The sequence below is a fragment of the Teleopsis dalmanni genome, chromosome X, assembly GCF_002237135.1.
Source record: "Teleopsis dalmanni isolate 2A chromosome X, ASM223713v2, whole genome shotgun sequence".
Taxonomy (NCBI): domain Eukaryota; kingdom Metazoa; phylum Arthropoda; class Insecta; order Diptera; family Diopsidae; genus Teleopsis; species Teleopsis dalmanni.
The window spans coordinates 29263100-29283964 of NC_051848.1; the positions used below are offsets into that span (position 1 = coordinate 29263100).

At 32.7% G+C, this 20865-nt stretch overlaps 2 protein-coding genes across 6 annotated transcripts in view; both read right to left on the bottom strand.

Annotated features, from left to right (window-relative positions):
* Positions 1 to 1528: 1528 nt before the first annotated feature.
* On the bottom strand, positions 1529 to 3222 carry LOC119690217 (zinc carboxypeptidase). Its single transcript, XM_038105230.1, has 6 exons — positions 3019 to 3222; positions 2824 to 2957; positions 2388 to 2766; positions 2215 to 2317; positions 1869 to 2156; positions 1529 to 1785 (listed from the first exon to the last, which is right to left on the bottom strand). Exons 1-6 carry the CDS (start codon positions 3184 to 3186, stop codon positions 1589 to 1591), a joined length of 1269 nt encoding a protein of 422 aa, XP_037961158.1. The 5' UTR covers positions 3187 to 3222; the 3' UTR covers positions 1529 to 1588.
* An 8095-nt stretch (positions 3223 to 11317) lies between these two features.
* LOC119662664 overlaps positions 11318 to 20865 on the bottom strand; it is a 56059-nt gene continuing 46511 nt past the window's right edge. For 2 of the 5 annotated variants that reach the window (XM_038072344.1, XM_038072340.1), the window contains 10 exons: positions 19832 to 19936; positions 19411 to 19509; positions 19126 to 19224; positions 18943 to 19041; positions 15188 to 18850; positions 14954 to 15052; positions 14488 to 14571; positions 14123 to 14191; positions 11801 to 12374; positions 11318 to 11404 (listed from right to left, as the gene is read on the bottom strand). In XM_038072344.1, the coding sequence (XP_037928272.1) occupies positions 11398 to 11404; positions 11801 to 12374; positions 14123 to 14191; positions 14488 to 14571; positions 14954 to 15052; positions 15188 to 18850; positions 18943 to 19041; positions 19126 to 19224; positions 19411 to 19509; positions 19832 to 19936 (4898 nt within the window). In that variant the 3' untranslated portion in view covers positions 11318 to 11397. The remainder of the gene's footprint in view (positions 11405 to 11800; positions 12375 to 14122; positions 14192 to 14487; positions 14572 to 14953; positions 15053 to 15187; positions 18851 to 18942; positions 19042 to 19125; positions 19225 to 19410; positions 19510 to 19831; positions 19937 to 20865) is intronic. The other 3 variants (XM_038072341.1, XM_038072343.1, XM_038072342.1) reach the window with 3 other exon arrangements.

Below are 20865 nucleotides of genomic sequence, written 5' to 3' on the forward strand. Positions count from 1 at the left end.
TATAAAATTAGAAAACAAAATTTGTAATAATAAAAAATGTAGTAAATAAATAAATCATAAAAAAAACCCATATATGTAGGGTAATGATAATTTTGAAAAGCCCGAGACAAGCACCTGGTAAATACAAATTTGCACACAGGGTTTATAGTAACCAGTGCTTTAGTTTGATTAATAAAATATTTTAATAATCTTTAATTTTATTCCAAAGCCTTCAAAGTAGTTCCCACATAATATTAAATGCTGATGACACCAATATTTCTGATTGAAGAAACAATGATGGAATTTTTAAACTCGATCTGCAAACTCTTCTTCATCTCAACTGTCTTTCTAAAACATTGTTCTTAAAGTGTGTTTTTTGACTTTGTGAAATAAGTAATAGTCATCACAGAAAACTTACTATCACTCTTTTCATGTCAAAAATATTCATAACAATCACAACGTATGATATTCCAATGTCTTGTTATCTTCAATGTTTCCTTGATCTTCCTAAAAACGTTTGTCCCATTCAACAATTCGTTGCTGTGGCACAGTATTGTCGGAAAAGGCCTTATTTAACATATTAAATGATTTAACATTTTACCAAACAAATATTATAATGTACATCAATGGTTCCAATTGATGATACATTGATACATTGTGGACCGTAACCATTTCTTAGTCTACCTAAATCTATTGTGAGACTAGCAAGTGCGGTTGGATTCAATCTGTGTCAAACAATAAATCGTGTAATCTTTTATGGCAGTAAGCACACCAAAATATGTCTTACCTGTGAAAACAGTAAAAAGGATAATACTCTTCTTGGGAGTTTATATTGCAATGTCTGTGCCAAACACCTTTTTTGTCTTGATTTCGCTTACAGCAGCTTATGTCCATTTTTTTCAAGAATGATAACACTATTGAGCATTTTGCTCTGCGCCCTTAAGATTTAGACTCAAAGCGCTAGAGTTTGCGCCATAAGTAGCTCTAGCGTTAACTCTTTACTCTTTCGAAATATGCTTTGCATCATGGTACAATAGACTTTCAGGAGCTGAGTGCTGTGATTCTTCCAATACAACATTCCTGAAATTTGGTTTCAGCAAGTTAAGGTCTCAAGCGGTGGCCTTCGATTTTTTCTACTTACAGACTAAAAAATCTTGTTTTTAGTGTGTAGTTTGGAAAACACTAAATAACCACTAAATAACCATTAAATAATAACTAAATAAATTACCTAAAACTATTGATAGTTATTTGTGTACTTAAAAATTTTTTTTTAAAACATTGCACCTTTTCTTGTAATCTAATCGCTGTTTTTTAACTATTATTATTAGCCTAATTTTTTCATTTAGAATATTGAGTGAAACAATATTCTGCATTGTAATATCCAATAGTGGGCTTTAAACCAACCTGTAGCTACGTTCTTGGTCTTTGAGTTTGCTCGATTTGTGCATGTGAAAGAAGTGATTTTCAGTAATCTTTAAAATTTTTATTTCATTAACATTAGCTGTTAAATATAAAATATATTGAATACAAAGTTTAACAATTTATTAACATTATTTAAATCAATTCCAATGAATTTGAAATTAGCTTCAAATGTTTGTAATTTTGATTTTTAATCAAAAAGTCCTTTTTCGTTGGCTGCCACAAACAGAGATATTAAACCTTCAGTCACCTCCTCACACACATCAGCTATTTGGTCTGCAGGCAAGAAGAAACCATATGTACCACGATCACGTAGTTCAATTGTGGCTGAAAATGGCACATCTAGCACAGCAAATGCATAATCCTTAGCAGCACCAGATACAGGATCTATTACATAGCAGAAGAGTATGTTAATCAATATTATTAGTTTAAAATGTAAAAAATAAAACAAATTTTTTACAAGAACTTACAGTTAAGTTTGCCACTTGGTCCTACAAGATATTGGGTATTAAACACAGATGCCACACCCTTAGCAAATCCTTTGCATATATATTCCATAACATCGTAGTTTGGTGGGAGCTCATTAGTATGGCCATATGGCAAAAGGCATAAATTACCATATGAATGCATTGCCAAATATACCTTTATATCGGGGATTGATTGCAAAAATCTTACCATGGTTTTTACTTCTGGCTCACTATCAGGAGCGGATCCAGCATACCAGTGATCACATGGAACGTCCATATTGTATCCATTAACTGTAATATATTTTTTTTAATGCATACATTTTAAACTAAATTAATACACTTGGTTTACCCATCCACTGATAATCGAAGTTTCGATTCAAATCAGTTCCGTAGCATATACCGGATGAGTTACTGAAACCGGTAGGCTTGCGATTTTTGCGCCATAAGCGTTCCTATAAAATAAATATTATTAGCTGATATTAAACCCTTATATAAGGTACACATTTTGTTCAATGTACACACCTTCTCATGTGAAAAAACAAAACCATCGGGATTAACAATTGGAACAAAGTACCATGTATAGTTTTCACGCAATGCAACAAGTCGTGGATCGGTTGAAGATAGCAAGTTATTAATGAAGCATGTCAATGTAGCTGATGAAATCCACTCAATAGCATGAATGTTGGCATCTATTACAATATTCTTCGTTCCCTTACGATGTTGTACTTTAAGCGCTTTTATTGGACGACCATCGTATGAAAACCCAATTATGAAGGTTTTCACAAAATGTCGGTAAGTGAAAGCAATATGATCAATCCATTGATAAATTGTTTTTAGGTCGTGATAGTCTTCCCAATCCATAGAAGTGCTTTTCAGACTTGAAAAGCCTTGCTCAATTAAACTGTAAATATTATAAATCTATAGAACTCATTATGATAAAGTATACCATTCCACTCACTTTTGTAAGTCTTTAATTATTGTTTTTATTAAGAGACCATAGTATCTACAACGCTCCTCAAAGTCCTCCTGGTTCGAAGGAGCAACGGCAACATCATAAGTACCAGTGAGGGAGGTTTCTTTTAAGATTTCAACCTATACGTGCAAATTAAATAATGATTAGACTAATTTGATATTGTTCTGCAGGCGCACTTACTGATAAGTCTTCACTCATTTTCCTGAACTCAGTCAATTGTTCGCCATCAGCAACTTGAACTTGGTATACTTTGAACCCATCCAAGCGTCGCATTGTGGATGGGAATTCTGCCATAACTGTAGTTAGGCATATAAAGCTAAGGATGGTCAAGAATATCAGTCCCTTCATGTTTTCAAAACGACTAAATGCTTCGATTCTCAATTCAACTGTGATTTCTATTCTTCAAGTGAAAGTCTTTTATATCAATGCGTTTCTATTCCAACTTGCGTTATCATAGTTTCTTTATTAGCAACTATCATAAAGTCCTGGAGCAACTCATTATGTATTATCGCAAAGTGATTAAACAATTTGGCGCAGCGAATTTGATTTCACCAACATAAAATATATTTTATTTTATAATAGAAAGAAATCTTTATTAAAATTTTATAAGGTTCATAAAATTTTATGGGCTTAACTGATTTTTTTTGCGTTATTTAAATTTAACAGTGGTTTGTTTCAAAAAAGTTTAAATCTTATCGGCCTATAGAGAAATTAGTCAAAATCGTGTGATACTTGCTTTACTTTCGATTGATTGTAGATTTGTATACATTCAATTTTTTACTGTTAGTCATTTTAATTCGAATATCTTTAAAAATTCAATATAGAATATATTAATAAGCTCTAAATAAACATTTAACAAAATTATTCTAAAACTATAATTTTATATTATAAATAAAAGATGACTAAATTCTTAGCAAGTAAAACCATTTCTTCTAAAACACAACTAATGTTTCTTAGTTACTTTAATGTTACCGAATCCATCTGCGTAATTCAATCCAATCTTGCGTTATCCAGATCTGTTACCAGATTTCTGCTCTACGCAAGACTTCCCTCTGAACTTTGCGTACAAATTCTTCAGTTACGTACATCAAGTTCAGCTAGTGAATTTTAAAATTGGTCTTCAAACTGATCGTGTTTCAAGATACACTAAGTATTATAAGTAAGTCAACCACCTTTTTTGCTGAACCATAATATTTCAAATTTGCACATAATAACCAAGAAGGGTAATCGTTTAATGAAGATTCACTTAACAAGTATAATGCCCTGGTAGGCCTTAGATAGCTTATGGTGCTGAAGTCGTCTCCAAAGCGCAAAGGATCAAAGGTGCAACGAATAATCTTTTTATTCGTAATATCTAAATTTGACATTACCTTTTGTGCTACAAATAAAGTTATTATTGAATTATATGGGTGATTTGGTTTTTCACCTTTGAGAATATGTTATATATGAACTTATTGTTCATTTAGTTCATATTTATTTCAGATTTGTTGTGTTGTCCCTGGTAAGAGTTTTTCAAACTATTCTGAAAAATTTGAAGCTATTAAAACACCTAATTTTTTTTATTTTCTTTAAGCATTTAGTTCTCATTCGGTGCAATAGAACCTATATAGTGGAACAGGTTACTTTCACATAAATAACAATAATATATTCTTTATCATTTCGAATGTTTTCCTTTGCTCTACAAAGTGAAACCCATTAAATTATAGACAAAAAAATCGAACATAAATAGTCAGTCTACTAAAGTACAATACCATTTCTTTAGAGCAAACGAAGTCTATTAAAAAAAAGCAGCTAACTTTGGTCGTTTAAAGTTAATAATTGTTTCATTCACATATATTTCATTTTTAATAATTAATTGTTAAGTTAGGTCATGTTATACCGACGATCCCAAGGGGTCCACTTAGGCCTATAAGCCCATTACCATATATTATATAATACATTATATAATACATATATAATACATTACATGTATTACCATATAATTCAAAACTCAAGGGTTACAACCACTTAGAACCTTTGACAAAGCTTACAATGCTATTCAGAAGGATGTCTTGTAGTTCGCCAAGATCTTCAAAAAGAAATCCCACGTATGTGTCACACACAGAAACAAAGCAGATGGGAGACACTTTCATCGTTCTCTCCTCAACTACATCTTTTGTTCAAAAGTCCGGTACAGGAAGAACTCAGTGTAAGTTTGCATGATGTTAACGAAATGCCCAAATTGCTTAGGTGTTCTGAGTGGTTTCCTGATGCACCTTGTCTGCGTAGTTTGTCTGCTTTGCAATTGCCGTAACCATCCCTATGACTGGGTACCCAGATTAGAGAAATATTGAACTGTGTGTAGCAGTCAAAGACTGTAAATTGGACTGAGGTCAAGAACTTTAAAGCAGCTTCACTCTCAGATAGTATATATATATGTATAGATGATATTTATGTATATATGATATATATGTATATATGATATTTATGTATATATGATAGTATGTACTTCTTCAAAATTTGCAGTATGGTTCCTCATAGAACAGTGAGGTGCCGGACAATCAAATACTAATTTACAAAAAGGACAAAAATTAATTATATATTTTTTTAGTTCGGAAAAAAGTACATCATCACTTCTGGAAAATAATAATAAGTATGAAAATCTATTTATTATTTGGTTAAATTTAAAGTATATATTTAAAGCTTAATATTGCAATTACTCAATTCCACTATCATTAATAATTAATTAAAAATTAATTATAATTAATAATAAAGTTAATAAGTTTAAAATCTAATGAAGGAAATTTTTTATATTCCAATACAGCTTGATTCTTTAGATTTAAAGCCTTAACTGTGCAAACTTTTTACTATAGATTAATTAGACTAAAAAGTCACTAAGCAGCTTTTTATATAGAAATGTGACACTTTTTTAAGTCTGATAACACTAGAATTAAGCCAGATATGCATATAGCGCATTGAAAAACATTGCTTAGAATATTGATGTATGCCAAAATCTATTGTCAAATCGCAGTGCTAGGATAATCAGAATTTTTTACTAAGTTAGATTATATGTACTTCAATCAACTACTACATAGGAGGTTATATACCAATTCTCCACATGACCTTTGAGCAGCTATGTTTAATCTGAATGTTCAATCTGAGGATAACATTTTAACATATAGACAATTACATTATGAATTTTTAGAGTATGGCTAAGCACACCATGTTATGGGTAGGTTAGAGTGGCGGTCTTATATCATAATTATTTAAATTAAAATTCGCAAAGGTAGGTTAGGTAGGTTACTGGGGCCATCCGAAGACGCACTTAGACCAAATAAAAATCCGTATAAAATAGAATATATCTATATATTTTTCTACGATACAGAAGTAAATACTCGTATTTATATGTATTTTGTTGATGACAACTATACCTATTTCAGAAAATATAATCAGAAGTTTTGTTTGTTGTTATACCATTTGTTATTTATGTGATCCTATACTAGGAATAAAAGTAAGTGAGATGATGATGTAGTACTGCAAATTATTATATAATGATAACATGTGGTCTGCCATTATCACCATAGAACACAACCGATTTTCTATTAGCCAATTTTAGTAGCTTTACTGAAAGTTTCATTCAATTTGACAAGAGTTGTGTCAAGTAGAAGACCGAATTACTCTTTGCACTAGGCTAGAGCAGCTCCTACATATAAACAATTTCGTTCCAATGGCACCCAACACTCAATATAGTCTTGTTTGCCATTACTCCGGGCTTTGACGACGTTTGTGGAATGTCATAAACGATTTCAGCTTTAAGTTTTAAAAGTTTAATTTTTGTTCATACTTGAAAGTATTTAAATTTAAATAGAAAAAAAGAAACTGGGGGTGCTAAAATTTTCAAGAAATACCTGTATTCAATTTTTAAACGTTTTTTAGTGTGATCATCCACCTTGTTTAATAACGACTGTTACTGACTTCCTTTACTTACTTACTTACTGCTCTCCTCCTCTCCTTGTGGATCATAGGGTCTCTACTGTTTTCTTTTAATTCTTCATATATTAAGTGTGAAAAAGCTGCAATATTACTGCACTGCACTGATATATGCTCGAATACTTGAACAGTTTGAGAAGATTAACTTATTTAGTTGTGTTTATTTCAGACTGGATATCTTGTAATACGAAAGACTTTACGAACGAAGCTAATCGGATGAGATTTTGAATGAGGACTATTAAGGTGAGTGTGAATGATGAATGAGTGAACATTTTTAGAGTACATAGAAATAAGTGAAGTTGGTTCACTAAATCATATAGTGTCCTTAAGTATCAACTGAAAAAAATGAAATCAAATATGTATGTAAACGTATTTGAATCTCATCTTGTTCCCGCATCTTGTTTGCGTCAACTCCATTCCCTTCACATATGAACACATTCCTCTCTAAGTGAGTTGGACCATGCTTTTTGGCTTTGATAAATTCAGCTTGGTAAATACAAAGCCTATCTACTCTTCCCTCTGCCCTTCATTTCTGGTATATGGTTGCATCTTCTGAACGCGACTGTAATCTTCTATAACCAGTTTTAAGAAGTGATTTTAGTGAACTCATGTCTAAGATGGGATTTTTGACAAAAAAAAAAATTTATCATCTTCTTCATTCAGAGGAACTTTGTCAGTACAGACAGAGATTTGAGAACTGTTTAGTCAGTCACTGATAAACAAGAACTTGTGTAGAATTTTTATAAGAATTTTAAAAACTTAACTCAACAAAGAGCGTCTAGTTTTATTATAGTTTTATTTTTGGATGTCTAATTTACTATCGCACCTAGTATTAGACCAACATACACTGAGCGCTTGTAGAAAATCATTCAAATACTCATTAATAATATTACTAGCTATTTTTATCTGAACTATTTTAAATAAGAGCAGACAAAAGTTTATGGATTCAGATATGAGTAGATAAAGGCACGAGCCATAATTTTTTATGAGTCCAATTTAATCACTTATCTAAATTACATATAAGTTATTTTTCTTTTTTAATATTTAAAGAATCACTATCATTTCAAAATTTAGAAAATTGCAACTATTTTTATAACAAATTCGCGTAGACCTACTTTTAATTTAATCTTCCAGAATACAAATGGTTTGCCTTTTGATTTAATGTAAATTAATAGTAAGCATAACGGCTTATGGACAGACGGAGTATCAAAATATTTTATTTATAGGGATCATTATGAAGAATTTTTATATTAGCTTTATAAATATGGTCACTACATATATCTTTAGATTTATTTAATGAAATTATTCAAAATTGTGTTGAAATAAACCGTTGTCATCTCATCCATTTTCATAATCATGAAAATATTCTGAAGGGAATGACGAGGCAGCTACCACATGCGATTATAAATCTGCGCGAAATACGTTTTATAATATCGTAAAAATAAAAGGAAAAATAAATAAATACTATAGACTCTCTAACGAGTCTAATAAATAACACACAGAATTGATGATCACGATCGTAGACATTCAATAGAGTTAAACTATCGCAATTTTCTTAAGTACGCTAGACTGCGTTATTACATTAACAAAATGGGTCTGTCAGAAGAGATAGTTTGTCGCCTCTGCTTAGAAGCAGACTAGACTTTCAGTTACATTCTCTGTGACTGTCCAGTCTTGATCTGGACTAGGAGGAGGTGACTGGTTCGAGAATTACTTTCCCCTTCTGACAATAGGAGGTCTTTAACGGTTAATACTTTAACGGCTTTTATTCGAATAGGGGAATGTCATCTGTTCGATTAGGGTCTGTGGCAGCATAATAGATCAACTATGGTCGCGGTGCTCCGCTCCGTTCAGAGCCGTGACTCTATTTATATCTAATCTAAAATAATCTTCTGTATATGGCACTTAAGGCCAGCCAGTTCAACTTTATTATTATTATTTTATTAAAGTTATGAATTAATTATCACACAATTAATATACGAAAAATTATCTTTAATAATAGCTACTACTTTCTATTCTATACAAATTTTCTGTTTTTGTAATATTAAATATAACATATAGAGACGAAATTTATATTAATAAAACTTGTTTTACTATATGAAATGAGAAAAAATTTATTATGTTAAAGTATAATTATAATTGATGAACTATGTAGAATTATATTAGAATCAATGTTAAATAAAAAGTGTTATTATACATTATTATATATTAATTTCCAGAGAAGCCCCCACAGCAGTTCTTGTAACATCATCCAAGAGAAGATATTTCTTTATCTTATTTTTATCATATGTTATTTCTTTATCTCTTTGAACGTATCCAGGTTTGGGCAAATTTTAAAACCGTTGTGTCTACATACAATTTTAGGTTTAGTTTGAATATACCAGCAAGTGCATCAGTGTTATCATTTCAGATTATTAAGTAGGATTTGAAAAACTGCAAAAGTCGATATATATATGATTGTCGTTATGGTTCAAGAATATTGCGTCTTAAAGCATATATATTACAATTATATAAAATAGTTAGATACAATCTGGAACATAGTATAGCGAAACTCTTATGTAGTTCACTTTTTATTCAAATTTTAATACAATTTCATTGTTTTAATAATAATAACTTAATAATAATAATTTAGTTGTGTGGAAACGCAGACCCATGAACAACTAAATGAAGAACCTCTTTGTATCCATATCAGATGTATAATTTATTATTTTCAATACATAGTAAGACAGTCTAGTAACACCGGATTGCTATGACTTCACACAAAAATAAAATAATACGAAATCAATAATGAAAGCTCACGTATATCGATTATTTTAACTGATAAGTAAAATATTTATATTAACTAACAAACAATCTGTAGCTTAGTTTACCACGACACTTATATAGTTGATGAGTTATCAAAATACAATTAAATTGCTTTAGTTTTGCTCTAAAGTGCTTTATAACGAGACTTTAATTATTAAATCTGCTTTTTTGCTGATTGGATGATTTGAATAAAAATTGATGATTCTTCCTGATGTAGTGGGTTTTTGTAAAGATGTTATTATTGCGTGACATCAATTTGATATCAACGAACTATAAATTATTTTAAGAACATTCGATAATTTACTAAGACCATTGATGTTGAGTACTTGGCAATACTTGAAATAACGTTGTAAGGTCAACTAAACTTAATAAATTACCTAAAATTTTGTTGTTGTGTTTTAATTTCTATTTGACCCTTTCTAACATAAAATATATATAATATATATTAGAGCCAAATCAATACGTTAGCGTCAAATTATTATTTTGAAAGAATTTCGAAAAAGTATTTTACTTAGTTATTGTTAAATCGAAAACTTATATATGAAGACAAGCACTGTTTTCGAATTTATTTTCTTAACTGCAATATGAGCAATGCAACTGCATCCATAAATTGTTTAAAACTCTGACAAATGGTTCCATCTAACTAAATTGTATTAAAAATTTTCGATATTAAAAAAAAAAAAAAGAAAAACTCAATCAATTTAGTTTGTTTAATGTTAAACATTATTTATTTATCCGTTTTTACAAAATATTATGTGTAGTGTAAAACTTAATCAATTTGGAGTCTGAATTCGAGTTAGTAATAATACAAACTTATAAATACATATACGTATATAAATTTATATATATATATATAAATTATTTCAATAGGTTTTAATAAAAGATTATAATTATAAATTAATTAAGGTCATAAAATTAATTCAAGAAATTTATAATTATATATTTATATATTTTATATATATATTCGAGGAAATTAATAGTAAATTAATTTTAAAAACAATTACAAAAATTCGTTTAAAAAATGTAGTGCTTAATAGTTAAAAATAAATAAATAATAAAACATAATAATATAAATTTAACCGTTTTGAACAGATAACAATAAGAGTATTTAAGAATTATTTTGAAATTATCTACGAATTAATTACGAATTAATTGCGAATTATTCAAGAATTATTTACATTGGCTAGATTTTTGATATGGAACTATTTTTCGTATCTTTTTAGTGGAATGTTTGGTTGCTGGAAACAATTTGGAGTTAGAGATGTAAACCAGTTATTGAAAGTGGCTTAAGTGACCGTGCAATATAATAATTAACATAAGATATTTTTTTTATAATTATGTTAATAACAATAAAATTAGGCTAACATATGCCGGAAAAACCAAAATCCTGGTGTTCACGCATTTGTCCCAGATATTGTGAGTGTTTAATACCAAAACTGTAAGCAGGAACATGAGATAAGTTTACCTAAAAAGTTTTAAAATTATAATTAAAATATATTTTAAAATGTAAAAATTGGATAATTTCAAATATTAACCTTTTCTGGATAGTGCGCACCAGGTCCAGGCTTCAAGCGATCATCACTGGGTGCTCTAACTCGATAGCGTATAGAAAATTCGGGGGCTTTATTTTTGGTTGCTATATATGAAGGATCATAGGCACCGGGTCCGGGTAATGCAGGAGTTGGTAAAAAGAATGGCTTAGAACGACCAGCCATTGAAAATGCTGGAGCAGAACGTATTGTGCCCTCTTTGCTGCTGCCCAAAACGGTAGGGATCTTATAGACATTAGGAGCTGCAAAAAGAACATACATTCTTTTATTATTATGAATGCGTATACTATGTAATTTATATAAAAACTGACATGATTGGCTATGTTATTTAGTATGTATTTTTTGGTGGATGGTTTAATTGAGGCGCGCTCAATTATTTGTAATTATTTAAATGGAAAAATAATATATAATAATATAAAACGACAACTTTTAATACATAAATCGTTAATGGTATGGTATATAGACGAAATGAGTTATAAGAAACAAGGAATGGAAAAGTAGAAATAGTAGTAGAAAAAGTAGTAGAAAAAGAGGAAAAGTAGAAGAGTAGAAGAGAGGAAACTCGTAGATGTATCGTAACGCTGATGGACTTATTAACATGGTTTATCATTTGATGCTTTAATCGCTGACTAATTTACCTGATTAATTTTTCTTGTACCGTACTGGCTTCTACGGCGTACTTCATTGTTGTCATTTTCTCTGACTTTGTAGTGGTAACAGTAGCGCCATCTGATGTTACCACAGTTTTTGTTGTATTCGCGGCAGCATTTGTGGCAGTTGCATCGGCAACACCATTTGCAATACACTTACTATTACCGTTTTCTATGACACCATTAGCTATAGTACGCACGGTAGTGGTGACGATCTTTGTTGTGACACCGTCGCCACCAATTCTAGCAACACTATTGCCATTGTCGATGCTGTCAATTGTGCGCGTTGTGGTCTTGGTGATCTGTTGACTGTGGCCATTTGGGGTGTTGGAAGTGCCATTTGTTAACTTTTTTGTGATTTTGTTGTTTGTGTTATGTTTTTTGTTTTTGACTTTCTCAACAACTTGGTCACCGTTAATAGTTTTTGTTGTTTTCGTTACTGTTGTGCTCTTTGGGGTCTCATTACCATTTGTGGCACTAACTTCTGTAACAGTGACCGTCGTTGTTGTTGTAGTCGTGTTGTTCAAATTTGCATCATTAACTTGCATTTGATTGATACGAACTAATTAATAAAAAAATTAAAATAAATCAATAATAAGTAAAAAACAAAAAATATGAAACTAAAAAAAAATTCAAAATTTAAAAAAAATAATTTTTTTTAAATTGGTGTGAAAATGCATTTAAAAGATATAAAACTTATATCAAAATGGAATCTTAAATTACAAACAATATATGTTTCTGGTACAGAATTTCTAAGATCTATAATTGATGCATGTGTGTTAAGTTACGGTGCCAAGTTTTCTGATTCAACCAGTCTATTATATATTCCGCTTGGCATAATATAATATATTAACATTATTGTATATATCAGTCATTCGTTTTCATTTGAGCTACCATATAGTATAATATAATACGACATTACAATACGGTTTGGTTGTAGTCTCTTCGAACTGCTTTTTTACAATTTAATATTTGTGTGTATGGTATATATTTGTGTATATATAATGTATATATACATTATTTCTCAAGTCTAGCCCGGGGTAAAATACGGAGACTATGCATCAACAACTATTGTTAATTTCAGCCCCCACTTTACATTATACTGACTAAAAGTTTCATAGTCATATAACATAAAACAAATTAATAACATATTATAACGTATTGTATAATTGTAATTAATTGTAATTGTGTTAATAATATGTTATAAATATTATTGATACAATAATCGCTCTTTTAACATTATAGGTTATTTCCGCGTTATAGAAAAACTCGTTCTGGAAAAATACTCGTTATGTAGAAATCTTATCTTATTAACGGGGGTTTAATTGAAATATTAGGAAAAAACTATGTTTCGAACGATATATTAAGAAATATGAAAATGATTATGCACTATAGAAATCATTATAAATTTCATAGTACAGATACATAATGGGGGGAAATTCACGCGTTATACAGCGGAAAACACATGTTACGAGTATACGAGGGACATGATATCGCGTAATACAAAAACACGTTGTAGGAGTACCGTGTTATATAGAAAGGATTACTGTATATTATAACATATTATAATAATCAAAAAGAATTTATCCGGGTTCACTTATCAAAACCGTACTTACCAGTCTTCTTAGTATCATTACTAGCAGTGAATAAAATCTCTTTTGGCATTACACATTTTTTTATATTAAATCTCTTGCTAGATCCAAAGTGTTTGTTTGTCCCTTTTTAACTTAAGTTTAAAAAGAGAGGAACGTGTATATTTTATAATAAAAAAAACAATATTGAATTGTCGAAATCATTCAAACACGATGATATTTTTAAGACTGGAAATTAATATGAACTTATAGTTTCAGGAGTGTAGTTTAAATGGCTGTATACTATTGAGACTAAGGACTAGTAACGGAGGACGCTCAAGTAACAGTTAATAAACTGTATAAAAGATAATACAACAACTATTGAATTGAAAAATGGGAAACTTATAGCATGGAGTTGAATAAGTTGAAGAAAAATAATGGAAGAAACCAGAAAATGTATTGACATTTTATTGACTACTTAAGAGTACTTATAGAAAGTTCACTTCTATCATATAGGTTGATTCATTTACGCACTTAAGTTTATACTTTAAAACTTCGTATAACTGAGAGGTAGTAATAGGTTTAGGAGTCCTATTTGCCTCCACTTTCAAGTGACTAATTACATAGCAATTGTGTTATATACATTTTACATACATATATACAAGTAAATTAAAAACAAACTAATACTAATACGTTACGAGTATCACAGTAGATGACAAACATATAAATTTTTACTTACCGGGACTTGCTAAGCGTCTTTCACGTCTTTGCAAAATTCGGTCTTCTACATAAGCACCCTTTGGAAGCGCTGTGCGTTCAATTGTGGATATGGAGATGTCAAGATTTTGTTTATGTACAAGTATACAGAAATGATGATGTAAAAATGAAAATAAAATATACAAAGAAAAATTTTCAAGTAAACAAATGAAACTGACAGTGCATATGACGTATCTTGTATGAGATACATAAGAAATAAAAAAATAAATAAATAAATATAAATAAAAATAAATAAGTAGAAAAATACATAATAAAGATCAAGTAATTATTTACTTTGACACAAAAGCTTCAGTTGTATGATAAGGAAAGCATATAATGCTTACTCACCTGGCATTGGTATTGTTTTGAGACCAAAGCTAAAAGCTGGCGAATGATCCAATTTGCAGTTTTCAGGACGATAATGTCCAGGTGCTACAACACCACACAACACAAATGAATAATGAAAAAATACAGATAAAGATACACATATAATAAAATATAATAAAAAGAAGAAGAGATACTCATGCATGACCCACTCAGAGCGTATAAATTGAAAAAGTACGGGTATATGAAAATATGATATGTCTGTCTGTCAATAATTTCGTTTAATGATAAAAACTTTTATTAATGAATGTCGTCGAATAGGAACGACTACCAAAGTTGTGAGAATATGTATAACGGTTGTGAAAACAAACATAATGTTGGCAACAACAACAATAATACCAACAATAATAAAAACATTGACAACAACAACAACAACAACATATTTGAAATCTTGTAGAATTGCATGCAGTGACTCTTCGTCTAATCATACCTGGTGCAATTGTGGTGAGTTTAGTTTCGGTCCTGGTACCAAAAGTGTAAGCAGGCGTGTGTTCGAGTGTATGTTTTTCTGGTTCATATGCTGTGGGTGCTGTAAGATTAAAATTGAAACCGTGCATTAACCTATATGTATACATATGTATAGAGTAGTTGTTAATAAAAAGAAGTTCAGCGTAATAAATAAAAGTACCAAAACAATTATATTTAGCAACTTGAAAAGTATTACCTGGTGTATCACTGACGTGATCACGATTAACCTTCAAGCCGAATGTGAATGCTGGTCCATGATCTAAATTCACCTTTTCTGGCTGGTAGTGTCCCGGAGCTGGTGATTCACTGCGCATCGTGGTGTTTACTTTCATACCGAATGTATAAGCTGGTGTATGATCAAGATTGCATTGTTCTGGTTTGTAATCACCAGGCGCAGGAGTGTGACTTATGCGCTCTACAGTTGTGCGGCCTGTAATTGTATAAGCTGGGATATGATCTAAACGTATCTTCTCGGGGCTATAAGCACCTGGTGCCGGCGTGTCATTAGTAATTTTCATGTCATGCTTTCCAGCAATTGTAAAAGCGGGTGTGTGATCTAAGCGCACTTTTTCAGGACTGTAGTCACCCGGTGCTGGTGTAAAGCTAGATGATTTAATTTCATGGCGTCCGGTCATGGTAAAAGCAGGTGCATAGTCAAGTTTGCAATTCTCAGGTGCATAAGCGCTAGGTGCAGGCGTGTCACTAGTTTTTTGAATGATGTTTTTGCCAGCAATGGTAAAAGCAGGTGTGTGGTCTAAACGCACTTTTTCTGGAGAGTATGCACCCGGGGCAGGTGTGTCACTTGATCTCTGTACTTCATATCTACCCGCTATTGTGAAAGCTGGTGTATGATCAAGTTTTACTTTCTCAGGTGCATAATCACCAGGGGCTGGAGTATCACTGGCGATTTTTGGATTGTGCTTGCCTGCCATTGTAAAAGCTGGAGTATGATCGAGGCGTGTTTTTTCGGGACAATAGGCTCCTGGGGCTGGGGTGTCACTTGGTTTTTGCAAATTATGGCGACCAGCAAGAGTAAAAGCTGGTATATGGTCCAACCGCACTTTTTCTGGACAGTAGTCGCCAGGTGCTGGAGTATCATTTGCTACTTTGGGATTGTGCTTGCCGGCCATTGTAAAAGCTGGTGTGTGATCCAAACGTACTTTTTCAGGACAGTAATCTCCTGGTGCTGGTGTATCACTGGCGATTTTTGGATTGTGCTTACCAGCCATTGTAAATGCCGGATTATGGTCTAAACGTACTTTTTCTGGACTATAATCGCCGGGTGCTGGGGTATCACTTGTTACTTTAAAATTATGCTTGCCAGCCATTGTGAAAGCTGGCGTGTGATCCAATCTAACCTTTTCTGGACAGTAATCCCCAGGTGCTGGAGTATCGCTTGTTACTTTGGGATTGTGCTTGCCGGCCATTGTAAAAGCTGGTGTGTGATCCATACGTACTTTTTCAGGACAGTAGTCCCCAGGGGCTGGTGTATCACTGGTGATTTTTGGATTATGCTTGCTGCCCATTGTAAATGCTGGATTATGATCTAAGCGTACTTTTTCTGGACTGTAATCACCTGGAGCTGGAGTGTCATTTGATATTTTAAAATTATATTTACCAGCCATTGTGTATGCTGGTGTATGATCCAATCTTACTCTTTCCGGACAATAATCACCTGGTGCTGGAGTATCACTTGTCATCTTAGAGCTATATTTACCAGCCATTGTGTAAGAGGGTGTATGGTCCAAACGCACCTTTTCAGGACAATAATCACCAGGTGCTGGAGTATCACTTGATATTTTTTGGTTGTGCTTGCCAGCCATTGTGAATGCTGGATTATGATCCAAACGCACTTTCTCAGGGCTGTAATCGCCAGGTGCTGGGGTATCACTCGATATCTTAGGGTTATGCTTGCCGGCCATTGTGAAAGCTGGTGTGTGATCCAATCTAACCTTTTCTGGACAATAATCACCAGGTGCTGGAGTATCACTTGTTACTTTGGGATTATGCTTGCCGGCCATTGTAAAAGCTGGTGTGTGATCCATACGTACTTTTTCAGGGCAGTAATCTCCAGGGGCTGGTGTATCACTGGTGATTTTTGGATTGTGCTTACCAGCCATTGTAAATGCCGGATTATGGTCTAAACGTACTTTTTCTGGACAGTAATCGCCTGGTGCTGGAGTGTCACTTGTTACTTTGGGATTGTGCTTGCCGGCCATTGTGAAAGCAGGTGTGTGATCCAATCTAACCTTTTCTGGACAATAATCACCAGGTGCTGGAGTATCACTTGTTACTTTCGGATTGTGCTTGCCGGCCATTGTAAAAGCTGGTGTGTGATCCATACGTACTTTTTCAGGGCAGTAATCTCCAGGGGCTGGTGTATCACTGGTGATTTTTGGATTGTGCTTACCAGCCATTGTAAATGCCGGATTATGGTCTAAACGTACTTTTTCTGGACTATAATCGCCTGGTGCTGGGGTATCACTTGTTACTTTAAAATTATATTTACCAGCCATTGTGAAAGCGGGTGTGTGATCCAATCTAACCTTTTCTGGACAATAATCACCAGGTGCTGGAGTGTCACTTTCTACTTTTGGGTTATGCTTGCCAGCCATTGTAAATGCCGGATTATGGTCTAAACGTACTTTTTCTGGACTATAATCGCCCGGTGCTGGAGTATCACTTGATATCTTTAGGTTATGTTTGCCAGCCATTGTAAAAGCCGGAGTGTGATCCAGTCTAACTTTTTCTGGACAGTAGTCCCCCGGTGCTGGTGTATCACTTACCTTTTGCTGTATGTGACGTCCACCTAGAGAAAATGCAGGTGTGTGATCCAATCGAACTTTTTCCGGGCTATAGTCACCCGGTGCTGGTGTAACGTTGATAAATTTTGGTTCTTGTCTACTAGCCATTGTGTATGCTGGTGTGTGATCCAATCTTACTTTTTCTGGGCAATAAGCACCTGGAGCAGGAGTATCACTGCTTGGCTTAATATTGTATTTTCCAGCCATCGTGTAAGAGGGTGTGTGGTCTAATCGCACCTTTTCTGGACAGTAGGTACCAGGGGCTGGTGTGTCAGTAACTTTTAGTGTTTCATGGCGACCAGCAATTGTGAAAGCAGGAGTGTGATCTAATTTGCAATTTTCCGGTGCGTAAGCGCTAGGTGCAGGGGTATCACTTAAAATTTTGGTCTCATGCTTACCAGCCATAGTATATGAAGGTGTATAGTCGAGTCGGACTTTTTCTGGATAATAGTCACCTGGTGCAGGCGTGTTAATAGTCTGACTTATTTCATGACGAACACCAAAACTATAAGCAGGAGTATTATCTAGTTTCACTTTTTCGGGAGCGTAAGCACCTGGAGCTGGCGTTTCGTTAATACTCTGTACACTATGTCTGCCAACTATTGTAAACGCTGGCATGGTATTAAGATTACATTTTTCAGGTGCATAAAAACCTGGTGCAGGGGTGTCATTTGGTTTCGCTAACTCATGTTTACCAGCTATACTATACGCCGGTGTGTGATCTAAGCGAACTTTTTCGGGACAATAAGCTCCAGGCGCCGGTGTATCTGATGCTTGCCTTAACTCATGGCGACCAGCAAACGTATAAGCAGGTGTGTGATCAAGTTTCACTTTTTCTGGCGCATACGCTCCAGGTGCAGGAGTTTCACTAGTTTTGTACTCAACATAACGACCACTAATTGAATAAGCAGGCGTATGATCGAGTTTACACTTTTCTGGCTCATATGCGCCAGGAGCAGGTGTATCAAATCCTTTGGATAGAATAACACGCTGGCCAAAACTATATGCGGGAGTTTTATCCAAATTGCACTTCTCAGGTTGATATGCGCCAGGAGCTGCAAGTGTGAAGAAAGAGCGTTTAAATAGAATTCAATATTAGTCACTATTATTTTGTGTATATTCATATATGAATGCTGTAGGAACTAACCTGGTGTCGCATCGACAACATCGTAAGTAATTTTGCCGGCCATTGAAAATGCTGGTGTGTGATCCAAGCGTACAGCTTCTGGTTTATATGTGCCAGGAGCTGCATTTAAAGATGGTGGATTGAATGGAATTATTAAGCTAAGCTATTCTGAAGGATTTTGCGGGAAATACAACAAGTACTTACCTGGAGTATCGCTAATAGTCAAATGCTGCGTTTTTAAGCCAAAACTATAAGCCGGCGTGTGTTCAATTATAACATTTTCGGGCCTATATGATCCCGGTGCTATATTTTCAACAAAAAAGAAACACAAAGGATAAGATAAAAGCAATAAAAAGCACGCATTTAAGCTAAAAACTTGAATTGGCAACTTGGATCCAAAGGGAAGTTTCTACTGAACTATAAATACTTTACAACTTAAGAGATATCTAGTATTTGTATTACGTTAAATTAAAAATTTTATTCACTGACCTGGTGTATCATCTGTTTTAAGTTCATGATGCTTTATGCCGAAGCTGTATTCAGGAGTTTTATCCAATTTGACCTTTTCGGGACAGTAAGCACCTGGTGCTGTGATTAGTTGCCCATGTAAAAGTGAAGAAAAATCGTATTACTATAGAGTGAATATTTTATTCGATAATCTATGCTAAGTTTGACTATTACACAACACACAACAAAACTACAAAAAATGCAAGCTCAACTACAGGCTTCAATCAACTAATTAAATTAATTTATATAACAAATGTTTGATATTAATTAATTTTTCTTCTAAGGAGTAGTAATTAATTATTGATTGTGCTAATTTAATAATAAAAACCATGTTAAACACAAATTTGTTAAAATTAAACACCATCAATTACGTTTTTTAAGATTTTTCTAGATTTAAATTTACCTGGTGTTCCCTTTTCGTAGTGAATTTTAGTTCGTCTACCAAATGTGTAGCGCGGTGAAGTCTTTTTAGCTAGTGAGACCTTCTCAGGGCAATAACTATTTGGCGCTGTTAGTGTATAAGATTCGTTTGTTGTTGTTTTTTTTATTTTTATTTAATTTTTTTTTTAATTATTAATTATAGAGAAAAAATTAAAAGAAAAGAATTTAAAACCATTTTCAGTACAACTACAGTGTTTCTTAAATGTTAATTAGTGCACACAGTTTTAAAGCTGCTGTCACTATCTTATGTGGTGCGGTGTATTTACAATGCAGATGGGGGAAAAGAGATATGGTGTGAAAAGTGAGGGAAAAGCAAAGGCCAAAATTATAAATTGAAAAAAAAAAAATTTAAGTAAATTAAAAAATTATACAAAAAAAAAAAAATTAAAAAGAGATGTATAACAAAATAAAAAAAAATTAACCTTCAAATTCATTTATAGAAGAGAAAATATACTAATATATATATTAATATATTATAATATATTTAAACATAACTGATTTAGTGTTGAATCTCTTTTAGTACAAACAAACTTAAGAAGAGATAGTTTAAGCACTTCATAACTTTAAAGAACTATCTACATAAAAAAAAAGAAGTCTGACGGATACTATTGATTTTATTATTAAAAATAAAAATTATGTAGGTAACTATTGCGATAATAATGTCGGTAAGTACTGACGTAATATTCCAAGTAACCAGTAGGCTAAATAGCTGATTCGTCATAACTACAGTAATAGGCCTTTACTCAGTAAAATAGAGCTGAGGTTGTTGGCTGTTTATCTGTTAGATTTCTGTAGTCTGCCTTCCATTCTTAACAATATGAACATGTATGAGGACACATAATGTTAGATCTGCTTGAAATTTTTTTCACGTCCTTCCTAATTTTCCGGCTTTGGTCTGCATCAGAAGGAGATCACAATGCCAGAAGTTCTTATTCTCTTCTGATACAACAAAATTCTCAAAAGCTGAGTATCTTCTGTTCAGTTCAAATTGGTTCC

Bases quoted from the DNA above. Each gene is read 5' to 3' on its own strand.
- LOC119690217 (XM_038105230.1), bottom strand. From the start codon at position 3,186: ATGAAGGGACTGATATTCTTGACCATCCTTAGCTTTATATGCCTAACT. The intron at 2,767-2,823 runs GTGAGTGGAATG...TAATATTTACAG, and splicing joins ATAATTAAAGACTTACAAAA to TTTAATTGAGCAAGGCTTTT. The intron at 2,318-2,387 runs GTGTGTACATTG...TTTATTTTATAG, and splicing joins TTGTTTTTTCACATGAGAAG to GAACGCTTATGGCGCAAAAA.